The sequence below is a fragment of the Anastrepha ludens genome, chromosome 3 (genome assembly GCF_028408465.1).
Source record: "Anastrepha ludens isolate Willacy chromosome 3, idAnaLude1.1, whole genome shotgun sequence".
NCBI classification, from domain to species: domain Eukaryota; kingdom Metazoa; phylum Arthropoda; class Insecta; order Diptera; family Tephritidae; genus Anastrepha; species Anastrepha ludens.
In genome coordinates this window covers 11,709,331-11,721,862 of record NC_071499.1, presented here as the reverse complement: position 1 = coordinate 11,721,862, position 12,532 = coordinate 11,709,331, and the positions used below count along the sequence as shown (strand labels likewise).

Below are 12,532 nucleotides of genomic sequence, written 5' to 3'. Positions count from 1 at the left end.
GAGCGCCTTGAGTAACTGCGACCCATTTTGGAGTGTGCGTGGATTGCGTTTATTTTAATTTTCCGGTGGAAGTGATTATTGATAGCGTAGATACGCGCTTTGACCGTTACTTTTTGTTGGTTTTTCTGTTTTTTTTTTTGTTTTTGTTTTTTGTTTTACGCCTCTAGCGTCATTTCCGCCGCTTGCACTGCTGCTGCGCCCTGTTAGCCTCGCACTTCCACTTCCGCCAACAAGACAGACAGGCAGACACACAGACAGACGTTACCTTCACAAGTCACTGCCACCACTGTTGGCGTCACAACTTCGATTACTGCAGCTCAATACGGCCAGGCGCATAACCGACGTTCCATAGCTGGCAGCTGGCAGCTGGCGACAAGCAGTGTGGCCTCAGAGTGTGCGCGCAACGAGACAACGTGGCAATTTGCAATTCAAATTAATTGACGTGCAACAAGAGCACACCCACACACACATACACGCATACAAACATAGGAGAAAAACAACTAAAATTACCACGAGATACATAACGGAAGTAAGGAAAAGTGAAGAAAAAAAGAACGCAAGAACAAAAACCAACACCAGATTAACAAAAGCATTGAATAACAACGTCAGCGGCTTTCACCTTTTAAATTGCCTCGCTTTCAGCATTTTGGCCTTCCCGAGCGCTGCTTGGTTGCTATTCTGCTGTTCTGCTTTCGCCGTCAACAAAAAGTTTCACACTTTCACCCTAGCCGCCTTCGCCGTCACTTCAACGTCGCCTGTCACAACAAACACATAGCCACGCACTCACACACACACACACACGCGAACACAAATAAAGCGTCATGATAACACGGCTGTACAACACCGAGGAGGACCCTGCCCTTTGTTCGTTAATTTGGGGCAGAAACTTGAGTGTGTCGAGCGCAAATGGACAAATCGATGAAGATGGTGGTGAGACAACGATTGTTGGTAATGTTGTTGGCGCCCAACCCACACTATATAGCGCACACAGCAGTTTTGGCATAAGCAGCGCAGGCGGTGGCGGCAGCGGCAGTGACGGCGGCATTAGTGTAGGCGCCGAGACGGATGTAGTCATTGGCAGCGCTGCGGTGAGTGTTGGTGGTGGCAGCGGCAGCAGTAGTTTGCGTGATGATTTTTTCATTGCCAACGAGGTAAGCACGAAGCACCTTTCTTTCTATTGCTGTTTTTTCAGTTTTCATTGATAAATGTAAGCTGGTAATGTGCGTGAGTTGCTGCATGTTGGTGTATATGTAAATGACTGCGAACCCTTTCCTTTGGGCGTTTAGTAGAGCAATCGATTACATTGAGGTTTATTAGTACGTGTTTGTATTAGTTGAAGGTACTTATGTGATATGTAAATATTTTATATTGAAATTGAAGCGTAATTTTAGTTGAGCATAAAAGAGGAAAGAGCAGAATTACGTGTAGTTCGCCATATAGCCACCACATCTATGTATTGGTGAAGGTTACCATTTGTTCAGCAGAGTGCCGGAAGGAGTTAATTTGAAAAAGGTTCAAGAGTAAATAGACGAAGTTAGAAATTTTAGCTTCTGCATGTGTACGTGCGTAGTTCTTTTGAGCTGTGACTTTTTTTTATTTTTCTCTAAGGCTTGGCGGTCATGGTTTCCAGGCAGCGCACCGAAAAGTCTGTAAAAGGGTCGAGAGTGGGTGGTCATCTTCATAGGCCTGATAAGAATTATTAAACTGGTGATGAAAAGTATGAAAAGAAAGCAAAAGTTGAGTGTAGTTTATTATTTATTGATGTAAAAAAAAAGTTCAGGCGATTTAAGAGCTCAGGCTGCTATTTTTAGTTTGCCAGCATACACTCAACACTTTGTGTCAAAATTATCAGAACCGGCTAATATTCGCTCCTACTGCTAACCCATAAATATATCCATGAAACTTTTTGTCATACTATACAACTTGAGTATTGTCACCTCTGCATAGCACAATTTCATAATTAGGTTAGATTGAAATGGTTCACCAAACTTGGACGAAAATAAAAAAACCACTGGAAAGGAGATATGCTGGTAAGAAAGGAAAGAGGAGGAGGAGGTAATTTGTATTGCTTGCAGACAGCCAAATGATGGCTGATTTACGATGGTGTTAACCGCTTTGTACTGCTCATTAGATTCATCAAGGTTTTAATATCCATGCCTGCTATATCGTTGCGTGGCAAAGAGATGAGAACCAAGCAGGACAATTAAAAGAAAGTGGTGAGATGATTCCACCTAATCCTCCATGCAACTGACGCAAAAGGAACAAGAATTACTTGCGAGTCTCACAGTATGTAAACCACGCGGCCTATGTCCTGTAAGAGTACCAACGAAATCGGAGAGCTGAGATTTTGTGAACCGCAGGAAATCCCTCAAGCGCTTCCAATCCATTCGTGGCCAGAAAGACTTCGCCACCTTACAAGCTTATGTACTTGCCCAGCGCTCGCTGAGTTGACGCGGATCCCACCTCTCCAGAAGTAGACCGCAGGTAATCAACAAGATGCAAATCCTCTGGTTTTGCGGGGTAACTACCTCGCAGGTCCGTTGTCTAGTCAGCTCATCTGCCGTGCAGTCTCCTGTGATGTCGCTATGATCAGGTACCCACATGAGCTTTATATGTAACCGAAATTGAAGTCAGGCAACCAGTTACAAATGCACCATCATTAAGTCCAGAGCTCTGCTTGCCGTTTAGCTGTTGGAGTAGATATTAATCTCGGTGACAGTTATTGCACAAGAGAGCACCCAATCAGCTATTTCTTGGTTACCGCTATCTCTGCTTGGAATACACTGCAGTGGTCTGGTAATCTGAACTTGAGTCTGATGGACAGCTCCTTGCAGAATACTCCTCCGCCTAGCCTTCCATCCAATTTTGAGCGATCCGTGAACAGGTTGACCTGGCCCTGCCTCCAAATACTGCACCTCGTCCATTCTTCCCTTGATGGAGTGTAAGTGGAAAATGTTCAACTCGGACTAAGCAGGATTGTGAATTGATCAGTTGCAACAGAGATGAACCTATAGTTCCTAAGGATACTTAAGTCTGCCTGATGGGAACCAAGCTTATAGCCTGAGCCTTTCAGTCTGATTGCGGTAGCAGGCTGATGACCAAACGGTGTGTAATTACGTTAACCACCTCAATTTCCTGATGAAGTTAATCTCGTCTTCCAAAAGGCTTATGCAGAAAGAATTTGAGGCAATCACAAGCCTTACCGCACGGACACCGAACGGACAATGCCCGGTAAGGACACCCATCAAATTTGAGATCTGTGGCTTTGCTAGCCTTAGAAGTTCCCTCGAGCGCCCCAATCTAGCCGTGCCCAAGAGGATTTCTCGACTTTATAGGTCTGCTTACTAAGCCTACGCTCACTGAGTTGACTCGAAGCTCTTCTTTCCAGGAGCAGACCACAGGTTCTCAAGGGAACCCAAATCCTCTCATTTTGCGGTGAAGTCGTCTTGAGGGTCCCCTGTCTGGCCAGCCCAGTAGGCTCCCGCTATGCCACTGTGACCGGGGATCCAACTGAGCTTAATATCAAAGTATTCGGATGCAGTTGAGAGAGAAGTCAGGCAGTGCCCGACTTATTTTCAACACATAAACAACGAACCCAAAGCCCTCATTGTCACCTAGCTGTCGGTGAAGATATTTACCTTCCTTCGCAGGGGTAATCAACGGATCCACTGCTTCTTTAATTATGGCTACTTCCGTTTAGAAAAAACTACAGTGGCCCGACAGCTAAATTTGAGATTGATGGGATGATCCTCGCAGAATGCGCCCTCACCAGCCCTTCCGTCCAACTTTGAGCCATCCTTAATTATATTTTCTATGCTCAAATATTGCACTCGCTGACTCCTCCCACTCGGGCCCAGCGAGGGTGCACATTGATCAAGCACCGTCAAGTGCTGATTGCAATCTTGACCTGTTGGCGATATTATGCCAGCCTATAAAGTACGAGCAGATAACTAAGTTAAGTGCTTAGCCATAAGTAAAAAATGAATTACCATTACATAAAAAATTAAAAAAAAACCAAATTCACTTTTCTAGAAGCTCGCCAAGCTGTGTTCTTAGCCAGGGGGATAATAGCCCACCTTGAGTGCAGTAACCAGTGGCCATTAGTGATTGTTTAGAACCTCGTAACCTTTTCTGTGATACTCCATTTCAATGTGCACATGACTCAGTCTGATATTGAATGAATGAATGAATGAAAATGATTTCGTGTTGTGACCTCATAGCCCTCTCTGCCTTCTACTCATCCAAGCACAGTATTCTTAACCCCTTGGTTACGTTTAACGTGTGAGACTCGTCATGCACTTGTTTGCCCTAGGAGCGGATGATGCCTTTTTTTATTAATTTGTTTTAGTTTTGCAACTCCAATTGCCTGAAGTCATCCCAATACTACATATGCCACCAATATTTTAGAAATAAATGGATTCTTATGCAAAATGTACCGCTTTTAGATACTACCCCAAGCGACCAAAAATATGTTCTCAAGTAAGTCCGTACCCAACTGGTTAATAAATCTAAGATAGGGCTGGGCTATGCTGAGTGTATGTGCCTTTATTCCGAGCACCCATGAGCTTTCTAAGTTTATCCTTAGAAAGAGTTACGAGTTGCCTAAACCTTCTTCTATTTTAAAGTTGGAGTATCTTTCCTAACGTTCATAAACAATTAGGTTACGGACGACTCAATACATAACTGCTAACAGTTTTCAGTCCCAATTAGTAGAAGTCAGCTGTTCATTATTTGGTATGGCGTAAATAAACACAGCACAAATCCACACCCACCGTTACCTTAGACTAGCACACAAAGCATCTAATTTGTTCCTTCTTCAGTTGCTAAATTTCATTATGCAACTGTAATTGAGTATTTAAATCAACTTTTAAATCACTATTTTTCCGAAACCGGCGCTTTAGTGGAGGATATATTTTTAGCCAATACAAAATCTTTACTTCCAACGAACAAAAATGCGGGCTATTAGAACGACGTCATTACATCAAAATTAGCATATTCGTGTGGTGGCAAATAAAGTTAAAAATTCGTATTAAAATACGGCAAGGCTCAATTCAATGCTCAGTTCCATTGCCAATCAACGCATACCATTAAAGTAGGAATTTTTTCTATGTAATATTCATTTATGTAAATTTTAGTAGCAAATTGGAAATTGAATATTTAAATTTCCACTGAATAAAATTACCGTTTAGGGTACAAGCGTATGCGTGCTAAGATACTTATGTGCTTATACTCGAATACATACAGGTATATGGGGTGGTCCAAAAGGTGTGTAGCAAATTTTAAGGGAAAGGAAAAAAAAATGTTCTTGTTTTTTAAACGAATTGACAAAATCTGAAAACTTTTGCGCCAATTGAAAGCTTAAATATCATAGAATATGAGAAAAATTATGAGATAAAAATATTTTTTATTGCAATGCTTAACTGCGGCACTCTAAAAGTGCAAATTTTTGATCATAGAAAAGTTTGTTTTCTTCAAATTTCTTTGTATATATTCTTAAATTTTTTTATTTTAGTAAATTAATGGTTGAAAAAAAAAGTGAATAACAAATTGACGTACATTTTTTATGAACAATTTTTTATCGCATCACTTTTCAAAAACTTATGCGATCTGCTATTTCAAACTAATATATCAACGCATGAATTTAAGGTTTATTTTGAAAATCTGCTGAGCCCTACTGCTAATGACAAGAACATTTTTTATGCACATAACTTCCACACTGACGATCTGCTTCAAGCAGTTTTTTCACCAGACGAAGTTAGATCTGTGCTAAACAAAGTTAAATTAAACAAAGCTCCAGGGATTGATAGAATTCCTTACGAGTTCTTAAAAAATGCTCCTGATACTTTCATTACGTGCCATAGCCGTAGCGTGGTTACACAAATCTTTACGAAAAATGCAAAGTAGACGAGGCTTTTAGAACCAGCGTAGTTTTTCCTATCTTCAAAAAAGGGGATCCTGCGCTGGTAGGAAACTACAGAGGAATTTCATTCATGAACTGCATTGCTAAAATTATGATAGGCATAATTACCGAAAGAATAACTTCTTGGACTAAAAGGAACAGCCTCTTAAGCGAGTATCAAGCCGGCTTCAGAAAGAATTCCTTCACAGTAGACAATATATTCAATTTAGCCGCTATTGTCCATTTAAAATTCGAATAAAAGAAGAAAGTTTACGCGTATTTTGTCGACTTTAAAGCGGCATTTGATAGAGTATCACGAAAGGCCTTTATATTCATATAAGCTGTACCATATTGGTCTTGCAACGAAACTAGTGGAGTTCATAGAGAATAAATACAGCGATACAAAGACCGATGTATGGAATGGCTCAAACATTTCAAATAATATACATTCAAAACAAACTCAGGCATCAAACAGGGATGCTTATTGTCGCAAAAAGCCTTAAGTACTAGTAGGACATAAGGAATTACCACAGGTTGGTCAAAAGGTCTGGTATATTTAAAAAAATGTGATATATTGTAGAATCAAGCATGTGGATAATGAGGGCTAGAAGTGACATGGTAATTTTAAATAACAACAGATTCGACACAGAAAATAAAACTTGCTCAATGTGGAATTTAGGCGAGCTTGAAAACATAGCACATTTCCTGGTGCGCTGTCCAATATTAAGAGAATACTGAAACGACTTTTTCGGAAAATTCACCTTAAACGATTCACAACTGATTGATATTCTCAATGGGGAAAATGATCATTGGGATCAACTTTTGGGTTTCATTAAATATGCCTCTAGATACAAAGATTGCTTAATAAAAGAGTTTAACTGGTATTAAAAACCGTAAACCGAATAATTGTTTTGTACGAAAAATAAATCGACAGACGGCACATGCCATTGTCGGTAAAATATTGTAAATATATATTTTTATCTTAATATTACAATAAGTAAATTTCAAATTTTGTATATTTTACTTTTATATGCAATAAATACTACTACTACTACTAAAATAAAATTTGTTATGTTTAATAACAAAAATTAGGCCATATAAGTTAAACTAGCTTAAAATTACATATTTTCTACCAAACAAATTTTCATTTACCTACCAAAAACTACCAAATTCTATGCCGATGGGTCGTTGACGTCCGCTTGTAAATTTCTTGCTCTGACTGTTCAACTGTGAAGAATTCGAAATTTTTACTAAAGTATCTTTGTGACGACCTCGGTAGTCTAGTGCAAGTGCACTAGTCTGCCATCTCAAAGTTTTTTGCTCGAATCCCACGTAAAGCACGGCCCTCGCACCTTTCTAAACTTACCTACTTTCCTAGCTTCTATAAAAACAAAATTCATTCCTCAACCCCAACAACCTTATCCTTCTAATCTTTACTGCACAAAAAGTCAGCGCTGTGCTTGCATTGTGGCTGCTAAAACAAGCAAAAAAAAAAAACAAAAGCAAAGAAAAGACACTGTTACACATTGCATCAGTGGTGCCAGCAAGAGGAAGCGGGCAATCGCGGTAATAATGCAGACACGCCAAATTTAGCGAAGTCCTCAACCATCTGTGTGATTCTTCTGGCAGAAAAATGTGAAACACAGATAGCGCTCTCAACAATTAGAAGTCGTTGTTCCTGAGCAACCATGCCCATCCACTATTTAGGACTGGTAGCGGCAAGCTAATCACCCACCCCGTCGGAAATCAAATAGCTTAGCGAAAGCAACGCAAGACTGAGTCTTGTCGAGGCCCTATGCTCCCGAGTAGAGTGAACAAGGAAACAAAAAAGATCCTTGTGACGAATGATTTTTACGAATGGGGATAACCCCTCCAACTTGCATAATTCTCCCCGAGGAAAACCTAAAAAGAAACGGGCCGAACAAGAATGACCCGTCGACATGGGATTGAGGTTAAATCAAAAATGTGCTACTTGCATAGATTCTTCTAGAGCTTCATACGAGCTTCTTAGTTTTTTGGATGAAAAAATAGTTTAAGCGCATTTCGCAGGCCCCCCTTTGGTTGGTTGGTTGGTTAAAGTGGTGATTCATCCAGCATTCAACTAGCACTTCTGCACCATTTTGTTGACACATCCTCGGTAGCAACTTGTTTAACGGTTATTTACAGCAAGACTATATCCAGTCTGTGCGGCTTATGATCCTTATTAGGCTCTTGACGTCTAAGCCAGCCAGTTGTTCGAGCCTCTTGTACAGTAGGTTGCCAAGAGTTTAGATTCCCTCCTTCCATAAGGCACGGCATTCACAGAGGAAACGGAATATTTTTTCTTTTCCTGCAGACCTCTATTGATGTGGAATCTACTCTGTTGAAAAGTTCCTCAAAGTCCAAAACAGATTACAATGTAAAAAGCAATAGTCAAGACTACACGGAAAATGCAACCAGACTTCTCAGCTAAGCTTCCTTAGTTTTTGTCGAGTTTTCAAGAGTAAAGGCTTTGTCACGTTGAAAAATTACGTTCTTTCTATGGCTCAGCTCTAGTCTCAGAAACTGTATTTCGCGTATTAGTTTTATTAAAAAAATGGGAGAAAAGATAATTTCATATGCCGATGTCTCGATATCAACCTCGGGTAAACACCTTCCAACACTGTGTGATCTTCAACAAAGATCTCTCAACAGACTACCACTTTGGTGTAAAAGTCGAGGACTAGAAGTAAATTCGGAAAAAACGAATCTGAGTAGACATAAAACATCTGCTCTCAAAAAACTATATCGAGAGGAAAACCCTCTTAGAGTAACAGAAAGGACTTGTACTGGTTAGGAAGCTAAATTGTGGGCTCATAGTTGCAGATAGAGCACGCAAAGCTATGCCGGCATTGTACTACAGCAGAAGGCTAATAGGGGAAAAATGGGGGTTGGAACCCAAAAACTCTGCTCTACTCTGCAGTAGTTAAACCAATTCTCTACTATGATATTGTAAAATGGTCGAGTGTCTTTGAGAAGTGCGTGAGCATTAAAAGAGTAGAGAAGATTCAAAGACTTGCATCTGCTCTTATAACCGGTGCATTATCAACCCCACCATCGAAAGCATTATACTTAAGTCTAAATTTAATTTGCTGGAATGTTGGTACAACTGTCCTCTATAGTGTCGCAGAGTTTGATCGTGATCTGTCATTTAGCTTGTTTTTGGCATTTTGGCAACCGCTCAATATGGGTTAGAAGTGGTATAAGGCTCTTGCAGAGGGCCGAGAAGTCGTGGAAGTTTTGCCTCGATCTGGTCGCCCACCATCGTAGCTCGTGACCTTAGCGTGTCTCACGAATCAACATCAACAATCGCAACATTTTATACCATCAATTAGGCATGAGACGCGTGGCTGCTAAACTTCTTCCAAGAGCGTTGAATTTCTTTGAAAAAATTCATCAAATTGTGAACACTTTTTTGACCAAAAACTCGACAAATATCAACGAACAACCACCGTATTCACCCCTAGCGAATTTTTCCCAAAACTTGAATTGCCATTCCGCTTTGAGCCGATAGAGGCCATTAAGGAGAATTCGCTGAACGAGCTGAAGAAGATCTCTGCAAACGCATGTAAAAGGTGCTTTGGTGCTTTGACGACTGGACTAATCCTCGGCATGTTTGTATTGCCTCGAATGGAGCATATTTTGAAGACGACAAAATAAATTTTGATGATTAAACAATTATTTTGACTTTTGTTGAACAGTTACCGGTACTTTTTTGACAGATTGTATGCGACATTAAACTTTTTCTCATGGCTGCTTCATAACATCTAAATTTAACATGGGTTCCTGGTCTTTGCGACATGGAGGGTAACTGCAGAGCCGATCAACCAGCGAGACTCGGCACTAAATTTACCTATGAGGAAATTGAAATTTGAGAAAATTGTAAGATCAGCGAATGAGAGATGGTGTAATGAAGCCAGATGCAGAATCACTCGACAATTATAGCTGACTCTCACTGCTAAGCGCACAGAATCTTTGCTAAGCCAGAATAAACACAGCCTTTGCACACTGATTTCAGTTTTAAAGGGGCATTGTCTAATCGGCAGGCACGCCCAGAGGATGTGCAAACTTCTGCGGAAGTTGTCTAGATGACGAAGAGGAAGAAACGATCACATACCTTTTGTGCCACTGTTCTGCTGTATCCAGGCGTATATATATTTACCATTTTGGGTAGAAAACTCTTTAATGAATTGGAAGATCTTAGTACTGTAGAATCAGGGATGTTCTAAAATGTTTGAAAAGCGCAGACTTGTTTTACTGCGTTCCTTTGCGAAATATTTACCGCTACCTAAACTTGAACATCACCCATTATTTTGTAATACCATACATTACTGGATATCTTTATTCAACCTTTTCAAACATTTGTCCGTACGTAATTCACCGAAACGCCTGCATTTATGCTAAGCAGCTGTAAGTCGTGTGAGAATGTGTCATCTTCTTCGCCTTGAATAACAGACCCATCAGCAGCAACTGTCAGGCCAACGTAGACGTAGTGGAAGAAGAAATGAGAAAATTGATTTGACATACAAATACTAGTACGTACTTGGCGCTAAGCGGTTAAAAAGATGGGCGTTGAATGTCACTGGCTTCGCTGGCTATGCGCAATTGATGCTGCCATGCTGGTAGGCGCTGGGCAATGGCATTGGTAGACGGTTGGGCAGCAGTGACTTGAGCACGGTCGAACTCACTTGAGCACCGCATCGAATGAGCCGCCAAGTGCCAAGCGGCGAGCGGGTAGGGCGTGCGGCTGGCAATGAATGGGCATAGTAATGACATAGATTATGTCAACCTTCTGCTTCTTTTCGTTACAGTCATTCTTTTCTCCAACTTAAAATTGTGTTTGCTATCACTTTTTCTTTTTTTTTGCCAACTTTTTGCACAGTTTCCATTCAATTTTTCTTATTTTGCCATTGAAATTTTCATTTATAACCAAGCGTGCCTGTGCGGCACAAGGCTCACACGGATTTGTCTGTTTGTCTGCTGTTCGTTTATTTGTGCACTTTTGCTCTACTGAGAGGGTCTTTGTTGTACTGTATAAATACAATATTTATATGCATGTATGCGTGCGCCTACTTGTATGTGTGTGTGTGTGTGTAGGCATGTCTCTTGGAAGGCCATTTGATGCCGCTGTTTATTGCCAATGACAGTTTTAACGGCGACCAGCCTTTTTTGTTTGTTTTTTCTTCTTACCTACAAATGCTTATTTATGTGCGCGCACAGACACACACACAAACATACATGCATACATATCTAGGCATGAATATGCAACTCGAGAGAATAACACAAATTCTTTGTAACAATGCAGTCGTTATCGCGTACTTGAATCTGTGTCTATCTTACTTTAATATTTTTCTTGCTGTAATAACCCATTTTTTCTTGTTTTCTCCTCTCTTTATTGGCGCACAGTTTTCTGAGGATCCACGCACGGAAGCATTACGTGCGTACTCGTACGGCATCATTTTGCCCATAATCTGTGCACTTGGCATTCTCGGCAATGTCCTTAATTTGGTGGTATTGACGCGAAGAAATATGCGCGGAACGGCTTATATTTACATGAGAGGTAAGTGAAAATATCTTTATATAATATATTACATACATACATAAATATGTACATGGCTGTATACTAGGGCGGGTCAACTTAAAAATCGCTCATTGCTCTGTGAAAATCGTATTCTAGGGATCAAAATAAGAAACTTTGCCGAAGGAACCATACCTCTAAAACGATTTCTGATGCCCCCAAATTTGGGTCGAACGAAAAATCCCACTTTGATCCATTTAGAGTGCTCCAATCGAATCCAAATGTATGACCGACCCTCACTAACTTTGGACGGCCGATCCACCCATGCCAGTGGCACACCCCCTGGAACTCCCCTGGGGGGTTCCCCATACAATTATTTCAAAATATCACCATTTTTGGCCTTTACATGAGAAAAGAAACTAAAAAGTTCGACCCAAATTGGAGGACATCAGAATTCGTTTTAGAGGTATGGTTCCTTCGGCAAAGTTTCTTATTTTGATCCCTAGAATATGATTTTCACAGAGCAATGGGCGATTTTTTTGCCTCCCCACAAATCGACTCGGCCTACTGTATACAATTCCTGTTTTTGTTTTGCTGGAAATTGAGAGCGATTCACATTTGCAAGCACTTAAAAGCTTGTCTTTTATACTACGACAAAATGCTGCTGTTCATTCACCCTAACTCTGCTTCCTAGAAAATTGAGCTGCTCGCCTTTCAAAGCCATTTGAAGTGAATGCAATAACAGTTAAGCGTTCTTCAAGCAACTTTGTTTTTAGACTCTTGGCCAAGATAATAGATTTTAAGGTTGGTGAAAAAGAAAATTGCCAGAATAACGTTTTCATGGTGAAACCATTTTTAGAGGTATACAACCTAGCAGACCGTTATTCGGCTCTGAGCAAATTTGACCGATATGCCGACGTCATTCGATTTGTGTTTCACTAAGCTAAAGTTAAATTTTGTAAAGCACAAAACGAATGATGTAGACTCTAAAGTTCCCCTCAAAATTTTATTTTATTTACCATACCCAACGAGTTAACCTGGTATCTTTCATCCTTGAGAAACATTGGTCGCGAAGTGACTTGCGGATACAGCAGCCG

General features: G+C 40.5%; 1 protein-coding gene across 2 annotated transcripts in view; it reads left to right on the top strand.

Annotated features, from left to right (window-relative positions):
* Window positions 1-214: 214 nt before the first annotated feature.
* Window positions 215-12,532, top strand: part of LOC128857021 (probable G-protein coupled receptor B0563.6) — a 110,127-nt gene continuing 97,809 nt past the window's right edge. The window contains exons 1-2 of one of the 2 annotated variants that reach the window (XM_054092537.1): window positions 215-1,151; window positions 11,324-11,477. In XM_054092537.1, the coding sequence (XP_053948512.1) occupies window positions 822-1,151; window positions 11,324-11,477 (484 nt within the window). In that variant the 5' untranslated portion in view covers window positions 215-821. The remainder of the gene's footprint in view (window positions 1,152-11,323; window positions 11,478-12,532) is intronic. The other variant, XM_054092538.1, reaches the window with a different exon arrangement.